This window comes from Prionailurus bengalensis, chromosome E1, assembly GCF_016509475.1.
Source record: "Prionailurus bengalensis isolate Pbe53 chromosome E1, Fcat_Pben_1.1_paternal_pri, whole genome shotgun sequence".
NCBI lineage: Eukaryota > Metazoa > Chordata > Mammalia > Carnivora > Felidae > Prionailurus > Prionailurus bengalensis.
Genome location: NC_057347.1, coordinates 529,020 through 547,543, shown reverse-complemented (window position 1 = coordinate 547,543; position 18,524 = coordinate 529,020). Strand labels below are relative to the sequence as shown.

Here is an 18,524-nt window from a genome sequence, read left to right as displayed (position 1 = left end):
ATGTGGACACATCGAGAAGGAACCAGTGGGGAAGGTCCTGGAGCTGCAAGACAGAAAGAACCAGTGAGGAGGGGTTCTGGGGAAGCCGGAGGCAAGAGTGGGGCGCCTGGGGCCAGTCGGGGGGGTCCTGGGGCCAGTCGGGGGGGGTCAGGGGCCAGTGAGTTGGGGGTCCCGGGAAAGCCAGAGGCAAGAGTGGGGGGCCAGAACCAGAGGCAGGGCCTGGCTTTGCCATTGCAGAGGGGAGGAGAGAGCCCAGCGCAGGTGGGTTCGCAGCTGGGGTGGCTATGAGGGGCTCCTGCCGTGGGCCTGGATTTGGGTCCGTGAGGTGGGAGGCAGGGTCACCCGCTTGGGCGTGTGGGAGGGTCGGGATGTGGGGCAGGGGAGATGGAGGTCTGAAGTGGTCACGGGAGACTGGTCAGCCCAGGTGACTTGAGAGCCGAGGCTGGGGTCCACCGCACTCCCGCAGCACCTTCCGGGCCGTGCCAAGTTGCCCTGGAACAGGTGCTGGGGAACCGCCCCAAGAGGTCTGCGGTGCCACCTGCTGGGCAAGAGCCACATGACGCCCAGGGAGTCCCCTTCCCCGCCCCAGGGGCTCCTCCCCAGACAGAGAAATGCAGACCCCAGCAGACGCCAGACATGTCCACACCGGGACCCGGTCACAGGCTGAGCCCTGACCCAAGCCACACCGAGTGCTGAACAGGCCAGGGGATCCCGTGGTTGCGTCCCCAGAAAGGCAGGGGTCGGCGGGGGTCCTGGGTCTCCGGGCTGCAGCTGTGGCCCCCCCCTCACAGAGCTGCTCCCCCTGACAGGCTCCCCAGCCGCGAGAGCCCCCAGGCCCCGTGCCCTAGTGGAGCAGGCTCACACGCAGCCTCCCTGGCTCCATGCCCTGCCCAGACCTGTTCTAGAAACACACCACCCTTCCCCACGGCTGCCTCCACCTCCCACCAGCCAAGCGCAGGCGAGGCCGGGACTCAGCTGGGAAGGCCGGCAGGCAGGAGGGCTGGGGTGGCCTCCGTGGGGCCATGGAACCCACAGCAGGGCCCGTGCTGTACCGACAGCTGCAGCTCTGGGATCCAAGCTTGGAGTCCGGGCAGGAGGAGGAGGAGGAGGAGGAGGAGACCTCGGAGCTGGTCGTTCCTGATCCCCGGAGGCCCCAGGACTCCTCTAGGTGAGTCAGGGAGGGGTCTGGGCACCCGGCAACTCGGGCCTGAGGCTGGTAAGTCCCTCCCTCTGGAGCCCCTAAGGTGGGGGCAGGTGTCGGACCGCCCCACGCCTGGCTCGGCTCCAGGAAGTTTCTGGGTGAACAGGGGAGGAGCGGAGCTGCGGCCCCAGACCTGGCCTCCGAAGGGACATCTGTACGAGGCCGGCCCGGCCAGCTGCTCTGCCAAGGGCTCCCAGCCCCCACTCCTGGTGCACCTGCCAGGCAGGTTGGATCCGGGCCGCACCCAACTAGGCCCCGCTCCCCACCCAGCCAAGCCCACCTGCGGCCTCCCTCCTGCCTCTCCAACCTCCTCCCCAGGGGCTCCCTCCCTAGCTGTCCTCGGTGTCCCCAAGCTCCTTCCAGTCGCCGTGTCTCGTCCACGCCCTCTACCAGGAGGCCTTTCTCCTTGGCAAAACTGTAGTCCTCACACAAGTAAGACCAAGTTTTGGGGAAACGTCCCCTGGGTCCTCTCCGGGCTCTTGGTGGCCCTCCCGCCCCGGTCCTGGCTCAAGACACCCCTCTCTGCAGGGACGAGGCCGGTGGGCTGCCCGGGGCCTGGGCCCGCCTGGTCGCGGCCCTGCTACTCCTGGCCGTTGGCTTCTCCCTGGCGGTCAGGCAGCTCCACGCCAGCAGCGGCTCTGCGGCCCCTCCTCCCAGCGGGCACTCCCACCACCCCGGCGTGTACCACCACGGGGGCGTCGTCAGCCCTGCAGGTCAGAGCGGGGAGCCGCTGGGGGAGGGGGGACGGGCCGGGGTCACGGTCCCGGGACGGCCGCCCCCCCGACGGTCTCTTCTTGCTGCAGCCACGTGCTCCCACCTGGGCCGAGAGCTGCTCGTCGCCGGGGGCAACGTTGTGGACGCCGGAGTGGGAGCTGCTTTGTGCCTGGCGGTGGTACACCCTCACGCCACGGGGCTAGGTCAGTGACCCACAGCCCAGGTCTGCTCTTGGGCCCTGACCTTGGGGCTGCTTAGTGGCAGGACCTAGGACTCAGGCGGTAGCCCCAACCCTGGATCGTGGCCCCTGCTCCCACATCCGTGTGGTCTTGACCCCTGTCTCCAGGCCTAGTGAGCAACTCCTGACCTCAGGCCGAGTCCGTGACCCTTCACCCGGGCTACCGAGTCCCCCTGACCCCCGTGCCCTGACTCCCGTGTGACCCCTTCATCTCCTTCAGGTGCCACATTCTGGGGCCTCTTCCACAATAGCACCTCGGGCAGTTCCACTGCCCTGACGCCAGGTCCGGCCCGGACGCTGGCCCCCGGCCTGGGGCTGCCATCCGCTCTGCCGGCCCTGCGCCTGCTGCACGCACACTTCGGCCGCCTGCCCTGGCCACGCCTGCTGGTGGGCCCGGCCTCGCTGGCTCAAGACGGCTTCCTGGTGGATACAGCCCTGGCCAGGGCCCTGGCCGCCCGGAGCACGGAGGGCCTCTGTCCACTGCTCTGCCACGCCGACGGGACCCCACTGGGCCCCGGGGCCCGCGCCACCAACCCCAAACTGGCCGCCGTGCTACGTGGGGCGGCAGTGGCCCCCACCCCAGACCTTGCCGGGGACGCCCTGCTGAGTCTGCTGGCCAGAGACCTGGGGCTGCGGGGACCCTCGCCTGGGCCCGGGCCCACCCTGGAGCCAGCCCTGCAGCTACCTATGCCCCAGGGCATCCTGTCCACCACCCCCAGCCCCTCAGCTGGCCCAGAACTGCTGGCGAGGGTGGAGGCGGCCTTGCGCTCTGGAGGGCCCAGCCCTGACCCCTGCCTGTTAGTCCCACGAGCGCCCGTGACCCCCGGGAGCGGCGTCCTGGCCACCATAGACAGCAGCGGCTCTGTGCTCCTCCTCACCTCCTCACTCAACAGCTCCTTTGGCTCCGGACATCTGTCCCCAAGCACCGGGGTTCTGCTGAGCGACCTGGTGGCCGAGTCTGCAAGTGGGGGCTGGGCTTGCCCCCTCGTCCTCCATGGTGGCTCTGATGACACAGAGGCTGATGTGTTGGGGCTGGTGGCTTCAGGAAACCCCGTAGTGGCCAGAGTCACGACTCACGCCCTGCTCAGTCACCTGGCGGGGCCCCAAGCCCAGGCCCAGCAGCAGCAGCAGGGACCAACACAGAGCCCTAGCATTTGTGGTCAAGGGACCCTGCTCCAGGTAGCTGCTCATGCAGAGCATGCTCACGTCTCCAGTGTCCCCAGTGGCTGCTGCACCTTCCAGGGCTTCTAAGTGTGGGGCAGTGGCCAGCAGGGCGTGGACCGGGTGGGGGTCTCCAGCCTGGAGGCAGGGACAGAGCAGGTCCAGCAGTGATGAAGTGCACACAGAGCACACTGCCAGCTCAGGCCCACAACCTCTGGCCTGGACTGGAGTTAGTTACCTGGACTGGAGTTCTGGCTCTTTTTTTTTCAGTTAAGGAACCCAAGGACAATGAGGAAAGAGCCCCAGGCCCCGGGGCCAACCCTGAGTTCAGATCCAGCCCTGAGAAGGACAGGTAGAAAGACGCCAAGCCCCTGCCTTGGCTCCAGGCCCCACGGGCAAGGCTGGCAGAGCCCGGGGTACTGCTGGCCTCTCTGTCCTTCCCTTCAGGCCACCCTCTGCTGATCTGTGTCAACGGGGCTGGAAACAAAATAAAGATCAAGTCTCCTGGATGCCTTGTGCCATTCCTGTTCTTAGTTTCCCATCAGCCTGTGAAGTGTTCGGTGTGGCGGCTTCCCCCTTGGGCAGCACAGCTGACCTGCACCCAGACAGGCAGAGGCTGGGCCCTGCCTTTCAGCTTTCCCCTGCTCTGCTCACCTCGGGCCCCCTGGGGCACCATGTTTTCATCTCATTTTCCAAGACAGGCAGCAGGGGTTGAGAGGAGGGACAGGAGATACCCTAGGGGCCTGGGTCCAAAAGTGGCTGCAGCTGGGGTGTGGGATTTGGCTGGGGGACGGAGCGGGGTGGGGTTTCGCCCTGACATTGCCTGCCTCCCACATCCCCCCAGGGCTGGGGTCCCTCGGGACTATAACCCTCTAGAGACAGCTTCTCCAGGCCAGAAGCTGGGGAGGCCCTCTGTACTCCCGCCTGCCCTTGGAAAAGTTATGTCTGATTTTGTAGAACCCTTGATCAGCAAAGAGAATCCTCCCCCAGCTCAGTGGATGGTACCACCATCTACCCAGCTATTTTAGCCCCAAACCTGGCATCGCTCTCTTTTCTGCTCCCTCACATCCATCCCTCCTTACCAGCTCCAAATTAGCTGGAATCTGACCTCATTTCATATTACACTGCGGTCTGTCTCTAACGGTTCTTCCTGCTTCTCCCTCGGCAATCCGACAATCCATTCCCCACATAGCCACAGAACAATCTTTTAAAAATGTAAATAAGATCAAGGCTAGCCCTTGCATAAAACCCTCCAACAACTTCCCATCCACGCTCGGATTAAACCCAGTAGCGAAAGTTCCCCCCCCCACCCCGCCCCCCCCCCCCCGGGCCGGGCTGGCCCCGCCCCCAGCCGCCATAGGCCCCGCCCCTCCCAACGAGACCCCGCCCCCCCGCGGCCAGTCCAGTGCGCACGCGCGGCGACCTGACCCGGAAGAGGTCGTCTTCAGAGCCCACGTGTTCGAGGAGCATGGCGGAGATGGAGAGTCAGGACGTCGCCGAGCCCATGGCCCCCGGGGAGGCGAGCAAGAGCGGCGCCCGGCCCGCCGACCGTGAGGGCCTGCTGAAGCACAGCCGCGAGTTCCTGGACTTCTTCTGGGACATTGCGAAGCCTCAGCAGGAGACGCGGCTGGAGGCCACGGAGAAGCTGCTGGAGTACCTGCGCGCGAGGCCCCAGGTACGGTGGCGGGGCCCGGGGCAGGGGGCTGCGTGCCTGCGGCGGAGAAGCGGCGGCGGCGGCGGCGGCGGGAGCTGGGCCCGGGTGCCCTGGTGAGCGCGCCCCGAGGGGCGGGGGTGGGCCCGCGCGGGACGGCTCCACACTGGAGGATGCGCTTGGGTCCGCAGGGAGCCGAGATGAAGTACGCCCTGAAGCGCCTCATCACTGGGCTCGGGGTCGGGCGAGAGACCGCCCGGCCCTGCTACAGTCTGGCCCTGGCACAGGTGAGGCGGTGGCTCCGGGAAGGGCCCAGCCGTGCTGGTCGGAGGCTGAGGGGTGAGGAGGGCAGTGGTCTGAGCGGAAGCTGGGGGCGGGCCGGTGGGGGGGGGTGGGTGGACCGGGCAAATGTCCTCACGTGGAGGTGGAAAGTGCCTCAGCAAGGCCCGTGTACAGAGAAGCCCGGTCAGGTGGAGGAGGAGGATGGTAAGTGGGTTGTCCAGCCCCCCCCCCCCCCCCCCCGGGTGCGTCTGCTGGGCATAGTCAGCTCTGGGCTGGGTTCTGACCTGGGCAAGGCTCAGGGCTCTTTTCAGCTGCTTGTAGACCACCCCTTGAGGAACGTGGGCAATGAGCGGGTGGGGGACAGGTGCGAGGGATAAAGTTCCAGTCTTTTAGGAGGGTCGTGGGGGAGCTCAGAGCAGGCTGTGGAGACAGACTGGGAGTCTCAGGCATTCTAGGCGCCAGAGGAGGTACTTCCTGAGCCCGGGGTGGTCATGAGGCAGAGGGGCAAGATTCTGGTTCATCTGAGCAGCGGTGCTCCAGACGAGCACTCTTTTGGGGGAGGGGGTGCGGCAAGCAGTCTCAGAGGCAGCCTTGGGGTGGGGGCAGGGGCCCAGGTCCACTGGGCAGAAGTTGAAGGGAGTCGGAGAAGGCTGAGGTCTGTTGGGTGGGGCTGGACATCCCCCTGACCCCTGTCGCGACCCCCCTCTCCCGCCAGCTGTTACAGTCTTTTGAAGACATCCCCTTGTGCAGCATTTTGCAGCAGATACAAGAGAAGCACGACCTGCAGAAGGTCAAGAAGGTGAGAGTTAGCGGCTTTAGGGGGATCTCAGCCCCTGGGTGGGGACCCTGGGCCCTTCTCACTCGCACCTGAAATTCTTTTCCAGGCAACGATGAGACCTGCTCTGTTTGCGAACCTGTTTGGGGTGCTCGCCCTCTTTCAGTCAGGCAGGCTGGTGAAGGTAGGAGATTTGGCGGGGGACTGCACTGGCTGGGGAGTGACGGGGGGTTGGGGCGACAGCGGCACGCCCTCCTCATGCCCTGTCCCCTCTGTGGGCGCCAGGACTCAGAGGCGCTGATGAAGTCAGTGAAGCTGCTGCAGACCCTGGCCCAGCACCACAACCACCTGCAGGAGCAGCCCCAGAAGGCCCTGGTGGACATCCTGTCGGAGGTACGGGCTTCACAGCTGCGGGGCCTAGGGTAGCGCTCCCTGGTACCCGAGCACAGAGAGGAAGCATCAGAACGCCCTCGAACAGCATCGGCCTGCAGAATCGTGAGAGCGTGCAACTTGACGTTGATTGGGACCTGAAGTAAAGAGCGAAACGGGAGCGAGCGTAGTTTAGTGACGTGTGTTAGTGAACCTAACGTGTTTAACGTGTTTGAGCACGCCATCAGTGCAGAAGGTTGCAGAGTTATCTTACGTTCTCCATCGAGTTTCCGGAATCCAGTGTGTAGGTTATACTTAATACGCGTCTCGACTTAGGTCAGCCCGTTCTAAGAGCCCGGGGGCTGCCGTGTTGGACGGTGCGGTTCTAGAACAGTCCCTGGCACGTGGCAAGTACATTAAACGTGCTTGCCGTTGTTATTTTGGATAGAGCTGGCCCCCCAGGTCTCTGCTGCCCTGCCTGGGACGTGGAGGCGGGCTAGTCCCTGGAACTCTTTGCTCCCGAGCACAAGACAAAGACTGGCATAGTCCTGGCTCCAGAGCTAGGAGGACCAGGCTTCAAATCTCAGCTGTGTACTCAGGGCACCTTGTATAACAGATGAGCTAATCCAGAAAAAAACAAGGAACAATTAAGAGGACTCTCAATTAGCGTCAGCTGGGTAGTTGTTAAAAACCCAGTGTCCTGGGATTGGGGGTTTGAGCTTTTAAACACCTGGTACTGGTGCCGATGCCTCGTGGTGGGTCGTGGCTGCGCCACCTCAGACTGGCACTGTGTCGGGGCCTCACGGGAGCCTGGCAGGTGGAAGGGGGAGGGCAAAGGATGCTGGGAGGGGGCCCCTCCCCCAATCCGCACCTCCCGTGCCCAGGTCCCAGAGGCCACGCTGCAGGAGATCCTGCCGAAAGTCCTCAGAGCCGACCTGAATTCAGTGCTCGGCTCCCCCGAGCACCTGGAGCTCTTCCTCCTGGCCCGGCAGAAGGTGCCCCGCAAGCTGGAGGAGCTGGTGGGACCAGTCAGCCTGTTCTCGGATGAGAACGTCCCCAGGTATTGGGGTGGGGGGGCGGGCAGGCAGGGCACTGCCCCTGGCCCCGCACAGGTTGGTGGTGTGGATGGGGTGCTCCTGCCGTCTGAGTCCCCGCACCCCGTCCCCAGACTGGTGAGCGTACTGAAGATGGCCGCCGCCTCCGTGAAGAAGGAGCGGAAGCTGCCGGCTGTGGCTCTGGACCTGCTCCGCCTGGCGCTGCAGGAGGGCAAGTTCCCGCGGTTCTGGAAGGACGTGGTGGAGCAGGGGCTGCTGAAGAGGCAGTCCTGGCCAGCCAGGTGCGCGTGGTGCCCGTCCTTGCCCCCTCCCCTGCTTGCTGGCGGGGCGGGCTCGGGGCCCCACGTCCGCCAGGGCGGCTGGACTCTGACAGGCTCCGCCGTGCACCCCGCAGCTACCTGTGTTTCCGCCTGCTGGGCGCAGCCCTGCCCCTGCTGTCCGCAGAGCAGCTGCCCCTGGTGATGCGGGGGGACCTGATCCGGCATTTCGGGGAGCACATGGTCACCGCTAAGGTGGGTATCCCCCCCGGCAACCCAGCACTGTCAGCATGGGCGGGGCACCGGGGTTCCTGGTGGGGAAGAGGGGCGGGCCTCCTCTGGGATCGGCCGGCTTCTGGTTTGCTGCAACATCCAGGGGTCTTCCTGCCTCAGTGGTCTCGCTTGGGAACTGGGGTTCTCTTCCCTCTGGGTGATGGGAGCTACCTGAGTTCCCCCAGGCCTCCCCCTCTGAATGGAGTTTGGGCAGGGTCAGTTGTTCGGCCCTCAGGCCCCTCGGCAGAGGCACGTGCAGCCCTCAGCCCCCCAGGCCTCCCCCACCCCGGCTGGGGAGAGCCCTTGTCCCCCACTGGTGTGCCCCACACTAGGCCCAAGCAGTGGACGGGAGAAGCAGGTGCCGATTAGGAGTTCGGGGTCAGGAGCCAGGGTTTGTCTGCTGGCTGAGAGCAGAGGAGCCGTGTCCCCCTCTGCCGCTGTGAGGACAGTAGGGGGAAAGCCCATGGAGGTTACCGCGCCAGGTGCCCAGGAGGTGCTGCTGTGATGCAGTCCTCCCCTCCGGACCGCCAGCTTCATGCTTCTATGGGGGCGGGCCCAGCTCCAGAGCGGAGGGCGGCCCACGTCCCAGTGCAGACGGTTGTCGTGAATGTGACACGAATGTGTTGTGCACCCACGAGGGAAGTGCTCAGTTTTGAGCCCCACGGTGACAGCTGGGAGCTGGAGAGCTGGGTGTGGACCCAGGTCAGGTTGGTGGCCCAGCCTGGACTCTGCTACACCCTCGGTCCAGACTGGACAACAGCCCGTCCTGGTGCAGTGAGAGGGGGGAAGGAGGGGCCTCCTGGGGCCGGGGCCCTCGGATGGGGCCTGGCTGTGTGCGGGGAGGAGGCGTGCCAGGCCTCAGGCGCGCCTGTTGGACAAGAGCTGTGGGACCCTCCTGGCGGGTGACCCCAGTGTTGGGCCTGACTCTTGCAGCTCCCAAACCAGTTCAAGTTTGCTCCGGAGATGAACGAATACGTGGGTGCCTTCCTGGAAGGCTGCCGTGCTGACCCTGAGCGGCAGTTGGCGGTGGTGGTGGCCTTCACCTCTGTCACCAACCAGGGCCTTCCTGTCCTGCCTACCTTCTGGAGGGCCGTGCGGTTCCTGAGTCCCCCCGCCCTCAAGGGCTATGTGGCCTGGCTACGGACCATGTTTCTCCAGCCCGATCTGGACTCCTTGGTGGACTTTAGCACCAGCAACCAGAAGAAAGCCCAGGATGCTTCGCTGCACGTGTGAGTGGGCCTGCTGGGCCGGGGCCCCGGGTGGGGGCGGGGAAGAAAGGGCCGCAGCCGAGCCATGGCTCCCAAGGAAGGCCTCTGTTTCCCCTTGTTTTTCCGTGCCGGGGCGGAGCGGGGGGGGGGGGGGGGGGGGGATGTTGGTCTATCTGCGGGGAGGGGCAGAGGAGGACCGTTGTGCTGAGTGGCTCCCTGCCTGGCTCTCCCCCACCAGGCCCGAGCGCGCTGTGTCCCGGCTGCGGAAGTGGCTCATCCTGCGCCTGGTCAGCATCGTGGACACCTTGCACGTGGAGAAGGAGGAGGATGTGATTGAGGAGGTGGCCAGGTGTGAGCAGGCTCTGTCCCCAGCTCCCTGGAGGGGGACCAAGAATATGGTCTTCTGGAGCCAGAAGGCTCGGGTCAGGTCATCGGGTGGAGGCCGGCCATTCTCGCCCCTTAGGCAGAGGGGGTTTGGGGAACATCCTTGAGAGGCCCCGTAGGGAGGGAACCCAGGGAGTGTGGAGCTGTGAGGCCACAGGCGTCGGCGATGTCAGGGAAGCCCCCCGCACTGGCCTCGTCTGCCGCCTCACGCAGCCCTTGTTTGCAGAGCCCGTGCTGTGACTTACTTGGTGGGACGCAGCCGCGGGTCCGCCTCCGTTCCAAGGGCCAGATCCTGCTTCTGTTCCCAGTTCGGGCCCGGTTATGTTCAGCGGGAGGTCCAGACTTGGGAGACGTTCTCTCTGCCACCAGGCCCTGGGTGGTGCCCTCGTGGGAGGGGGCCGCTGAGACCTGTGCTCCCCCCACCCCCACAGGTTTTGCTTCTTCCACTCGTTCTTTGAAGCGAAGAAGCCCACGTCCCAGATCCCAGAGACCGAGCAGCGGTTCTCCTTTCCTCTGGAGAGTCGGACGCGGGAGGTGGTCGGCAGCGCCTTCTTCAGGTGGGCGGCTGTGGAGAGGGCAGGGCGGGCGGGTGGCCCCGAGAGCCCTCGGCCCGGCTGGTGACCCCGGCCCCTGCACTCCCCCAGCCTGCTGCAGACCCTCAGCACCCAGTGCAGGCAGGCGCCCGAGCAGACCCAGGACAGCCAGCCCTGGACCTACCGCCTGGTCCGGTTTGCAGACTCGCTGCTGAACCACAGCCGGAACGTGGCCGCCCTGACGCCCTTCACGGCGCAGCAGCGCCAGGCCTGGGACCGGTGAGGGGGTGGGGTTTCCCGGGGGGCCGGTGGGATGCCCTGGGGTCCGGAGGGCAGCGGCCTGAGAGCGTGCCCGGCTCCCCCCAGGATGCTGCAGAGTGTGCGGGAACTGGAGGCCACCTCCTCGGGGGCCGGGGCCAAGGCCGCCGCCTTCCAGCACCTGCTTCTCCTGGTGGGCATCTACCTCTTCAAGGTATGGCACTTGGGGTCTGGGGCACCACAGCTTTCCTCCCGACGGGGCGGGGGGTGGGGGGTGCTCTGGGTGGACCACAGCCCGAGAAGAGTCGCTCCGTGCACCTCATGGCCAGTTGTGTCCTGAGCTCTCTGTGCGGCGTCTCTGATCTGTGACTGACCCCCCCCCCCCGCCAACTGGTGGGGCGAGTAGCGCTCAGGCCACACACACAGCTGTTGGCGGGGGTTCAGATACCAGGTCTGACCGCACGGCCCCCCCAGGCCCCCCAGCATTGCCTCACTGAGCAGAGGTGGTGGGCGTGGAGGGGAAAGTGCCTCCTTCCCAGGAGGGCCCGACTCTGGGCAGGCCTGTCCCCAGGGGCGCTGCTGTCCTCTCTGATGCCCGAGGACAAGGTCCTGCCTGTGCTCCTGCAGCCTCTCCCGCGGGAATCCAGGGCGGCCGGTGGGGTTAGCGTGTGTTCCTGTCGCCGCCCAGCCCGCGGTCATGTGCCGCGTCGCTGTGTCCCCACGTTGGTTCTCATACGCCAGACCGAGGTGTCTCTAGATCCAGTGTTGTCTCCCTTTCGGTGCTGGCAACTCGTGACCCTCCTGCTTCCTCCGGTTTCTCAGGAGCTTTTTCTTCCCAGGCCACGGGGTGGGGTCGGGGTTCCTGCCTCTGGCTGCTGGGCTGTGGTGGTGGTGGTTTCTGCTTCCAGGCTGTAGACGCTCTGAGCGTGGCCCGTAGGCGAGTTGTGTGTGTGCGTGGTGGCCACGGTGCCCCTCGAATGCGTGGCAGCAGGGGCCCCCCCTCCCCCGCTGGTTACGGGACACGCTAGATGCCTGCCCAACCCCAGGGCCTCTTAGCTGGACGAGGAGTGAGGTGCATAAAGGGCCGGGTGTTGGGCTCTCGTCTGCCTTTCTGGTACCACAGTCACACTGACCATCTCGGGCCCCCCAACTCACTGGGCAGTGGCTGCAGTCCGGGCTTAGCCGGGCAGGTGGGGTTAAACTGGATTTGAATTCGCTCAGGTTAATGAATTTGGGTACTTTGTAACAGTGTGGAGGTAGGTGCGGGAGGAAAATCTAGCTTTGGGGATCCAGCTGGGACAGGTTTGTGGCGACCCTGAGCTGGCTGACCTCGTCAGACTCCATGGCTTCATGTGGCTCCCGGGGTCCCGGTGAGGGACTGGCTGAGGCAGGCGGGGGGGCCCATCTGACACCCAACTGCTCCCGCTTGACCAGCCCCTCCCCTGGCTCAACAAGGCCTGGAACGGGCCCGGTTTCTGATTCTGTCCTCGCCCTGCCACAGTCCCCCACAGAGAGCTGTGACCTCCTGGGTGACATCCAGACGTGCATCAAGAAGAGCCTGGGAGAGAAGACCCGCAGGACCCGCTCCAAGGCCACCAGTGGGTCACTGTCCCCGGGGCAGGGGGCGGGGCATGAACCATGGAGGTGGGGGGGGGGGGGGGTGGCAGGGCCCGCCCAGGCTCAGCCTGTCCCATCTGCAGACCCCCAGGAGCCGCCGTGGGTGGAGGTGCTGGTGGAGATCCTGCTGGCCCTCCTGGCCCAGCCCAGCCACCTGATGCGCCAGGTGGCCCGCAGTGTGTTCAGCCACATCTGTTCCCACCTGACCCCACGTGCTCTGCAGCTAATCTTGGATGTAAGTTGGGGCCTCTGGGCAAATGGGTCCCGGGATGGGGCCTTGCAAGCACCAGGCTGCATCACGGCTGCCCTTCTGTCCCGTCGGTGTCACTGTAATGTGTTCAGACCGCCACTGCACACATGGGCCGTTCCCTGGGGTGCACCGAGGGTCCCTGGGTGTGGGTGCTAGGCGCGTGGCCTTCTCTCTCGGGCCCCGTTTTCCTCCCTGAAATAGGGACCTTTTGGCCCAGACCGCACAGGGTGTGGTTGGAGGTCTGGGGAGGGTAAAGGCTCTGCGATGGGGCGGCCGTCTGGGAATCCCTGCAGGTGCTGAACCCCGAGAAGAATGCGGACGAGGACAGCGTGGTGGTCACGGACGGCTTGGAGGAGCAGCTGGAGGGCGCAGAGGTGCGTGCCAGCGTGGGGCCGGGTGGGGCGGGCGGATGTGTAGACGCGCGTGGGAGACCGGAGGTACAGCACAGTGGCCCCCGCAGGACAGGAGCTCCGACGGCGAGGACGACAGGGCCTCGGCCGGTGAAGAGGACAGTGGCGAGGACAGTGACGACGACAGTGAGGAGGAGGACCGCGATGCGGACGTGGACCAGGGCTTCCGGGAGCAGCTGATGGCGGTGCTGCGGGCGGGAAAGGCGCTGGTGAGCGGCGGGGCGGGGGAGGGGGGGGCCCGCGTCCGTACCCAGAGGCCAGCCGCTCACGGGCGTCGTGCGTCAGGGCGCGGTGGACGGTGAGGACGACGACGACGGTGACGAGCTGGGGGACGAGGCCATGATGGCCCTGGACCAGAACCTGGCCAGCCTCTTCGCCGAGCAGAAGCTGCGCATCCAGGCCCGGAGGGACGAGAAGGATAAGCTGCGGAAGGAGAAGGTTCTCCGGCGAGACTTCCAGATCCGGGTGAGCCCCAGAGCCCCCGGCGTCGCGTGGCCCGCCCTCCCCGCGACGTCCCCGCGCCCGCTGAGCCCGCCCCGTCCTGGCCGCAGGTCCTGGACCTGATCGAGGTGCTGGTGACCAAGCAGCCGGAGAGCCCGCTGGTGCTGGAGCTGCTCGAGCCCCTGCTGGACGTCATTCGGCGCAGCATGCGCACCAGCAGCACCAAGCAGGAGCAGGATCTCCTGCACAAGACAGCCCGTATCTTCACGTGAGCGCCGGCCCTCCCGCTCAGCTGTCCCGCGTCCCTCCTGGCGCCCGCTCTTTGCCAAAACCGTGGTCCTGGGGACCGCTCCCTGCCCTTGGGGTCCCCGCATGGAGGAATCAGACCGACGGTCCAGCAGTGACGCCCCGGGGCTGTGGCAGGGGGCGGGTGGGAGACCGGAGCACGGAGTGGTGGGGCCCAGGGGCCCCTCTTGAGGTACCAGGGAACCCTTGCTGGGAAAGGGGTCCTCAGGCCTGGAGGCCCCAGGCAGGGCAGGGAAGGTGGTCTCTCGACAGGAGCTGGTCACACACAGGTGGAGGAAGGCCTGGTGGCCCGGAGCCTGTCAGTGTTGGGGGTCCACGGAGCTGTTCTCGTCAGCAGGAGCTCCCGGGGGGATAGTTTGCGTTTAGGAAGGGACGATGAGTGGGTGGGTCGTCCCGGAGCAGGGGGCCCGGCAAGAGAGACGACACAGGTGGGGGGTGCAGACCTGCCTTCCGGAGCAGAGACGCGGCCTAGCTTAGATGCGAGATGCCGAGCTTAGGTCACAGAGGAATGGGGGAGAGCGGGACAGACAGTGCCCCAGGTGACGCTTCCTGGCTGTCCCTGCCACCTGTCTGGGCAGCGCTGAGCTGGTTGAGTGACCTACTTGTCTTCCCCCGAGGACACCGACCCTCACGTTAGAAAGGGCTCAGGGGCCACTGTCCCACGGGGGATGGGGGCAGACGGGAGACGTGGACCGGGTTTCCCATGGTGCAGCCTTGTCCCTGGGGGCTGGTTTCTCTGGCTCGTGCTCGGCAAATGCAGGTGGCCCTGGGCCGCCCCCTGCAGCTTTGGTCGCGTCCCTGTTCTCGGCAGGGAGGGTGGCGGAGGTGGTGACCGGCTCTTCCCCCACGTCCCCACAGACACCACCTGTGCCGCTCCCGGCACTACTGCCACGACGTGGGACGCCTCGTGGGGACCCTGTACGCCCAGGTGGAGCGGCTGGTGCAGCAGGCCGGCCGCCAGGCCGACGCCACCGTGTCCCTCTACTATTTCAACGCAGCCCTGTACCTGCTCCGCGTCCTGAAAGGCAACGCTGCCGGCAAGCCTGTGTGCAAGGCCCCCAAGAAGGAGAAGGCCGCCTCCCAGCCCAAGGGCCCCGAGGTGAGTGGGCCCCGCCCCGGAAGTCGCAGCCCACGGCGCACCCAGGCAGCCGGCCGGGGCCGCCTACCTGCTTCACAGATGGGGAGTGGAGGCCACGACTCCCGGGGACCCAGCTCTCAGCCTTCCGAAGGCGGTCCGGGCTCTGCCCCGTACCGGGGACCCTCTGCCCCGCGTCACACGGGCTCTCTCTCGGGTGGCCCAGGCTGCCGGCGGCTTGGATTTGAGCCTCGTGACCCCGATCTACTCATCGGCGCTGACCTCCTTCCTGACCAGGCGCAACAGTCCGCTCACCGTCACTATGTTCCTCAGTCTCTTTTCCCGGCACCCTGTGAGTATAGGGGCCGGCCCGCCCCCGGGGCCCCTGCTCAGCCCAGGCCCCACCTCACCGGCCTGTCACTTCCTCCATAGGTGCTGTGTAAGAGCCTGCTGCCCGTCGTGATCCAGCACGTGACGGGCCCAGCGCGGCCCCGCCATCAGGTAGGGACTTCCCAGGTCCCGGCCCCAGGCCTGATTTACCCCCCGTGACTCACCATTGGCTGGGTGTTTGTGAGGCCCAGGAAGTGCCCGGGCCAGGACGGGCCCACCCCTGCCCCTTTGACCTGGTCAGCCCCTGCCCCACCGTGTGCACAGGGTCACGGGGAAAGGGGAGGCTTTGCTCCCACCACGGCCACATCCCGTGGCCTGAACCCTCGGGCTCCTCCACACACACACTCTGACCTTTGCGGCCAAGGCCCCTAGCTGTCCCCGGGCCTGGATGGGTGGGACAGGGGCTTGTGAGCCCGGAGGAAGATGGCCCTGAGCGAGTGAGAGGGCCGGGTACTGTCCCAGCTGCCCCCTCTGTGCCACGGGGGCCGTCTCTGCTCCTGGTGGGGGCCGGGCCCAGGAGGCTGCTGAGGCCAGGGCTACAGGGCCGGGCAGGTGGGACCCGCAGCAGTGGCTTCTCAAGCTCGGGGCCTGCACGCTGAAGCCCCCGTGACCACACCCCCCTAGGCCCAGGCCTGCCTGCTGCTCCAGAAGGCCCTGCCCACACGGGAGCTGCGGGTGTGCTTTGATGACCCTGAGTGGGAGCAGCTGGTCAGCCAGATCCTGGCGAAGGTCACGGAGGTGAGGGCCACGGTGGGGGTGGGGTTGTCGCCCAGATTCCCCGTCCAGGGTGATTTTCTGGGGCTCTGAGCCTCGAGGGGAGGGGTCGGGCTGCCCTGCCCCCAACCCCGAGACCTCCCCTCCCTCGGGGTCCAGCGTCCAATGGGCAGTCCTGCAGAGCGGCTCAGCTGGCCGTCTCTTCCCCTAGAACCTGCAGACGCTGGGTGAGGCGCAGACCAAGTCGGAGCATCAGAAGGAACTGTCATCTTTGGGGCTGCTCAACACCCTCTTCAGGACCATTCACCAGGAGGTGGGTGCGGGGAGCATGGGCAGGGTCGGGGTGAGCCGAGCTCACGGGAGGATGTGAGGAGGGTCCTGGCCAGCACGTTTCTGGGCCTGGGGAGGGGTGGGCCTGCGAGCGAGGCGCTTATGGGCCGCCAGGAGCTGGGGGTGAGTGGTTCCCCAAGTCCAGCCCTGGGGGGTGGGGGGAGGGTCCAGGAGTCCTTAGCGAGGATGCTGGTCAGAGTCCACAGGCAGGGCAAGCTGGCAGGGCGTCTCGGGGAGCAGACTCCTGGGCCAAGGCTGCGCAGAGCACAGGTGCACCCGGGGGGCAGTGGGTTACAAAATTAATCTATTCGCTGCGTGGCAGGGAGGGCACAGGGGGGCTCTGGGCAGAGAGAGGCCTGAGGGGGGTCGAGGAAGGGGTGGGGCCTTCTGGCTGCGGGAGGGGGGCTCTCCTTCCCTCCCAGGTGACGGAGGCCTGATGCACAGGCAGGAGGGGTGGCAGGACGGGGACCCAGAGCCAGGCAGAGGCCCTGCCTCCCGTCACCTTTGCGGCCACCCTTTTCCCTGTCCCCGCAGAAGCTGACCGTGGACTTGACCGCCGTCCTGGGCGTGCTGCAGAGCAAGCAGCAGAGTCTGCAGCAGAGGGAGTGTGCGGCCGGGTCCAGCCGCCTCTACGACCTCTACTGGCAGGCCATGAAGGCGCTGGGAGTCCAGTACGTGCCGGGCGGGGCGGGGGGGGGGGTCCCTCCTGGGGCGTGTGCCTCAGGGTGGTCCTGGCAGGCCACAAGGGCCCTCACAGTCCAGTGGGGGCCCGCGGGACCCTCGTAGTGTGCGTTATCCCGGGGGGAGCTCTTGGGCAGCTTTTGTCCCTCCGTTCCACAGGGGTGGGTTCCCTTCTCTCATTTTGCTCCCTTGCAGGCGCCCCAAGTCAGCGAAGAAGGAGGCCAAGGAAGTCCCCAGCGTCACGCAGGACCCCGTTAGCACGAAGAGGAAGAAGAAAGGATTCTTGCCAGAAACAAAGAAGCGCAAGAAGCCTAAGTCAGAGGGTCCCGCACAAGAGGAGGGTGCCAGGCCTGCAGCTGCTGGTGAGCAGCAGCCCCCCGGCACAGGCAAGAAGAGGAGGAACAGGAGGAAGGCCACGGTGCCCGCCCAGGCCCAGGCGAAGCAGAGGCCGGCCCCGGAACCCGCTGCCGCCATCACGGGCCCCGGCACCCCCGCCAAGACCCCAAAGCTGAAGAAAAAGCGGAAGCTGTCCCAGGTGAACGGGGCCGCTCCCGTGTGCCCCGGGGAGCCTGCTGGCAAGAAGCAGCCTCAGAAGGATCTGCCCGAAAAGGGGCTCTCCGGCAAGTCACCGCAGTCCGCGCTGCCACGGAAAAAGGCCAGGTTGTCTTTGGCCAGCAGGAGCCCCAGCCTCCTCCAGAGCGGGGCCAAGAGGAAGAAAGCGCAGCTCAGGAAGGCCCGAAAGCCCTGAGCGCGGGCCCCGCCCCAGAGACCCCAGTGTTTTCGCCGTGATCTTAACGAGCCGGAGGGAGCGTGTGGTGCCCCGTGTCCCCCGCCCCCGGGCTGCTCTGCTGGGGGAGCCAGCGGGCCATGATTTAAATAGGTTTATTCCTTCATTTACAAGAGGAATATATTTGGTTTTTCTCTTAAGACTCTGAGATTCACAATCAGCAGCTCTAAAAAATAAAGGAGGAGTTTGGCTTCCGGAAGGAAGAGGAGGCGAACTTGGACCTGGTTCTTGTACAACAAGAAAACATCGCTGGGGCCCCGGTTGAGGCTGGGGTGGGAGGCGGCCAGGCTGGTCTCTGGGGGTCCCACCCCCTCGCAGGTACCCCAGAGCTGGGTGAGGAGCAGGTGCCTGCTAGCTTGCACACACTGAAGCCACGCCGGCGGGAACTACGGGGCAAAGCGTCGCCTAGGCTGGCTCTTGGGGTCTCCTCGCCACCTTGATTCCAGCCAGTGTGCGGGGAGCGTGTGTGGAGCGGGGGGGGGGGGGGGAGTGGAGGTGCCCTGGGCACCGTGGGCACAGGGTGTGCGGTCGGGTCCCTGCCTGGGTGGCCCTCACCTAGGAGACCGCCAGGCCGAGCGCCAGCCCCGGCAGCAGGGACCAGTGTCCTCCGGAGGGTCGTGCCCAGTGCCCAGCAGCGCCCCCGAGGTCAGAGCCTGAAGCTCCGCCCCGAGGCCTGGGCCGCCCCTTCTCCGTGCAGTCCAGGGTCTCCGAAGCTGCCACGTGGGAAAGTCCAGCCACCCAGGACCATGTAAGGTGGTGACGCCCCAGGCTCTCCCCACACACGCGCTGGGGGCTGCGTCCTCCCTGGGCCCCAGCGGCTGGGAGTCTGTCCGTCCGTGCGGCTCCCCCACACGCAGCCTTCCACGTCAGTTGAGGACGCGGCCTCTTGGTGCCACGGCCACTCGGCAGGCCCGCACCAGAGAGGGTGGGTGCCCAGCCTCGGGTCACATAGAAAGCTTCGCGTCAGCCCGGCAGGGCCGGGATGCCCTGGGACGCCTCCCAGGTAGGGCAGCGGCACGGTCTCTTCGCCATCCTGGGGGCACCTAGAGAGAGCGAGGCCAGGTCACGGGCGGGGCTCCCTGCCGTTTGAAGAAAGAGGCCTTTCTCAGGGCTCTGGGGGCAGCAGGGGACATGGGGGTGGTGACCCTGGATCCCGCACTGCTG

At 66.3% G+C, this 18,524-nt stretch overlaps 3 protein-coding genes across 6 annotated transcripts in view; 2 read left to right on the top strand and 1 right to left on the bottom strand.

Moving 5' to 3' along the window:
• Positions 1-793: 793 nt before the first annotated feature.
• Positions 794-3,821, top strand: GGT6 (gamma-glutamyltransferase 6). Its single transcript, XM_043582719.1, has 4 exons — positions 794-1,168; positions 1,730-1,914; positions 2,005-2,118; positions 2,374-3,821. Exons 1-4 carry the CDS (start codon positions 1,023-1,025, stop codon positions 3,402-3,404), a joined length of 1,476 nt encoding a protein of 491 aa, XP_043438654.1. The 5' UTR covers positions 794-1,022; the 3' UTR covers positions 3,405-3,821.
• Positions 3,822-4,751: 930 nt separating this feature from the next.
• MYBBP1A (MYB binding protein 1a) lies at positions 4,752-17,574 on the top strand. Its single transcript, XM_043582715.1, has 26 exons — positions 4,752-4,989; positions 5,157-5,252; positions 5,963-6,046; positions 6,132-6,206; positions 6,308-6,415; positions 7,276-7,451; positions 7,560-7,727; positions 7,841-7,958; positions 8,910-9,205; positions 9,423-9,533; positions 10,000-10,125; positions 10,213-10,380; positions 10,468-10,573; positions 11,861-11,957; positions 12,060-12,211; positions 12,520-12,600; positions 12,687-12,845; positions 12,922-13,101; positions 13,188-13,345; positions 14,242-14,482; positions 14,676-14,810; positions 14,891-14,959; positions 15,473-15,586; positions 15,774-15,875; positions 16,427-16,563; positions 16,769-17,574. Exons 1-26 carry the CDS (start codon positions 4,783-4,785, stop codon positions 17,319-17,321), a joined length of 4,017 nt encoding a protein of 1,338 aa, XP_043438650.1. The 5' UTR covers positions 4,752-4,782; the 3' UTR covers positions 17,322-17,574.
• Positions 17,440-18,524, bottom strand: part of SPNS2 (sphingolipid transporter 2) — a 29,551-nt gene continuing 28,466 nt past the window's right edge. For 2 of the 4 annotated variants that reach the window (XM_043582717.1, XM_043582716.1), the window contains exon 13: positions 17,440-18,403. In XM_043582717.1, the coding sequence (XP_043438652.1) occupies positions 18,007-18,403 (397 nt within the window). In that variant the 3' untranslated portion in view covers positions 17,440-18,006. The remainder of the gene's footprint in view (positions 18,404-18,524) is intronic. The other 2 variants (XM_043582718.1, XR_006297706.1) reach the window with 2 other exon arrangements.

Excerpts from the sequence above, each read along its gene's own strand:
- GGT6 (XM_043582719.1), top strand. The coding sequence starts at position 1,023 with ATGGAACCCACAGCAGGGCCCGTGCTGTACCGACAGCTGCAGCTCTGG. Across the intron at positions 1,169-1,729 it reads AGGCCCCAGGACTCCTCTAG|GGACGAGGCCGGTGGGCTGC; the intron begins GTGAGTCAGGGA and ends CCCTCTCTGCAG. Across the intron at positions 1,915-2,004 it reads GGGCGTCGTCAGCCCTGCAG|CCACGTGCTCCCACCTGGGC; the intron begins GTCAGAGCGGGG and ends TTCTTGCTGCAG.
- MYBBP1A (XM_043582715.1), top strand. The coding sequence starts at position 4,783 with ATGGCGGAGATGGAGAGTCAGGACGTCGCCGAGCCCATGGCCCCCGGG. Across the intron at positions 12,212-12,519 it reads CTCTGCAGCTAATCTTGGAT|GTGCTGAACCCCGAGAAGAA; the intron begins GTAAGTTGGGGC and ends GAATCCCTGCAG. Across the intron at positions 14,811-14,890 it reads GTCTCTTTTCCCGGCACCCT|GTGCTGTGTAAGAGCCTGCT; the intron begins GTGAGTATAGGG and ends CTTCCTCCATAG.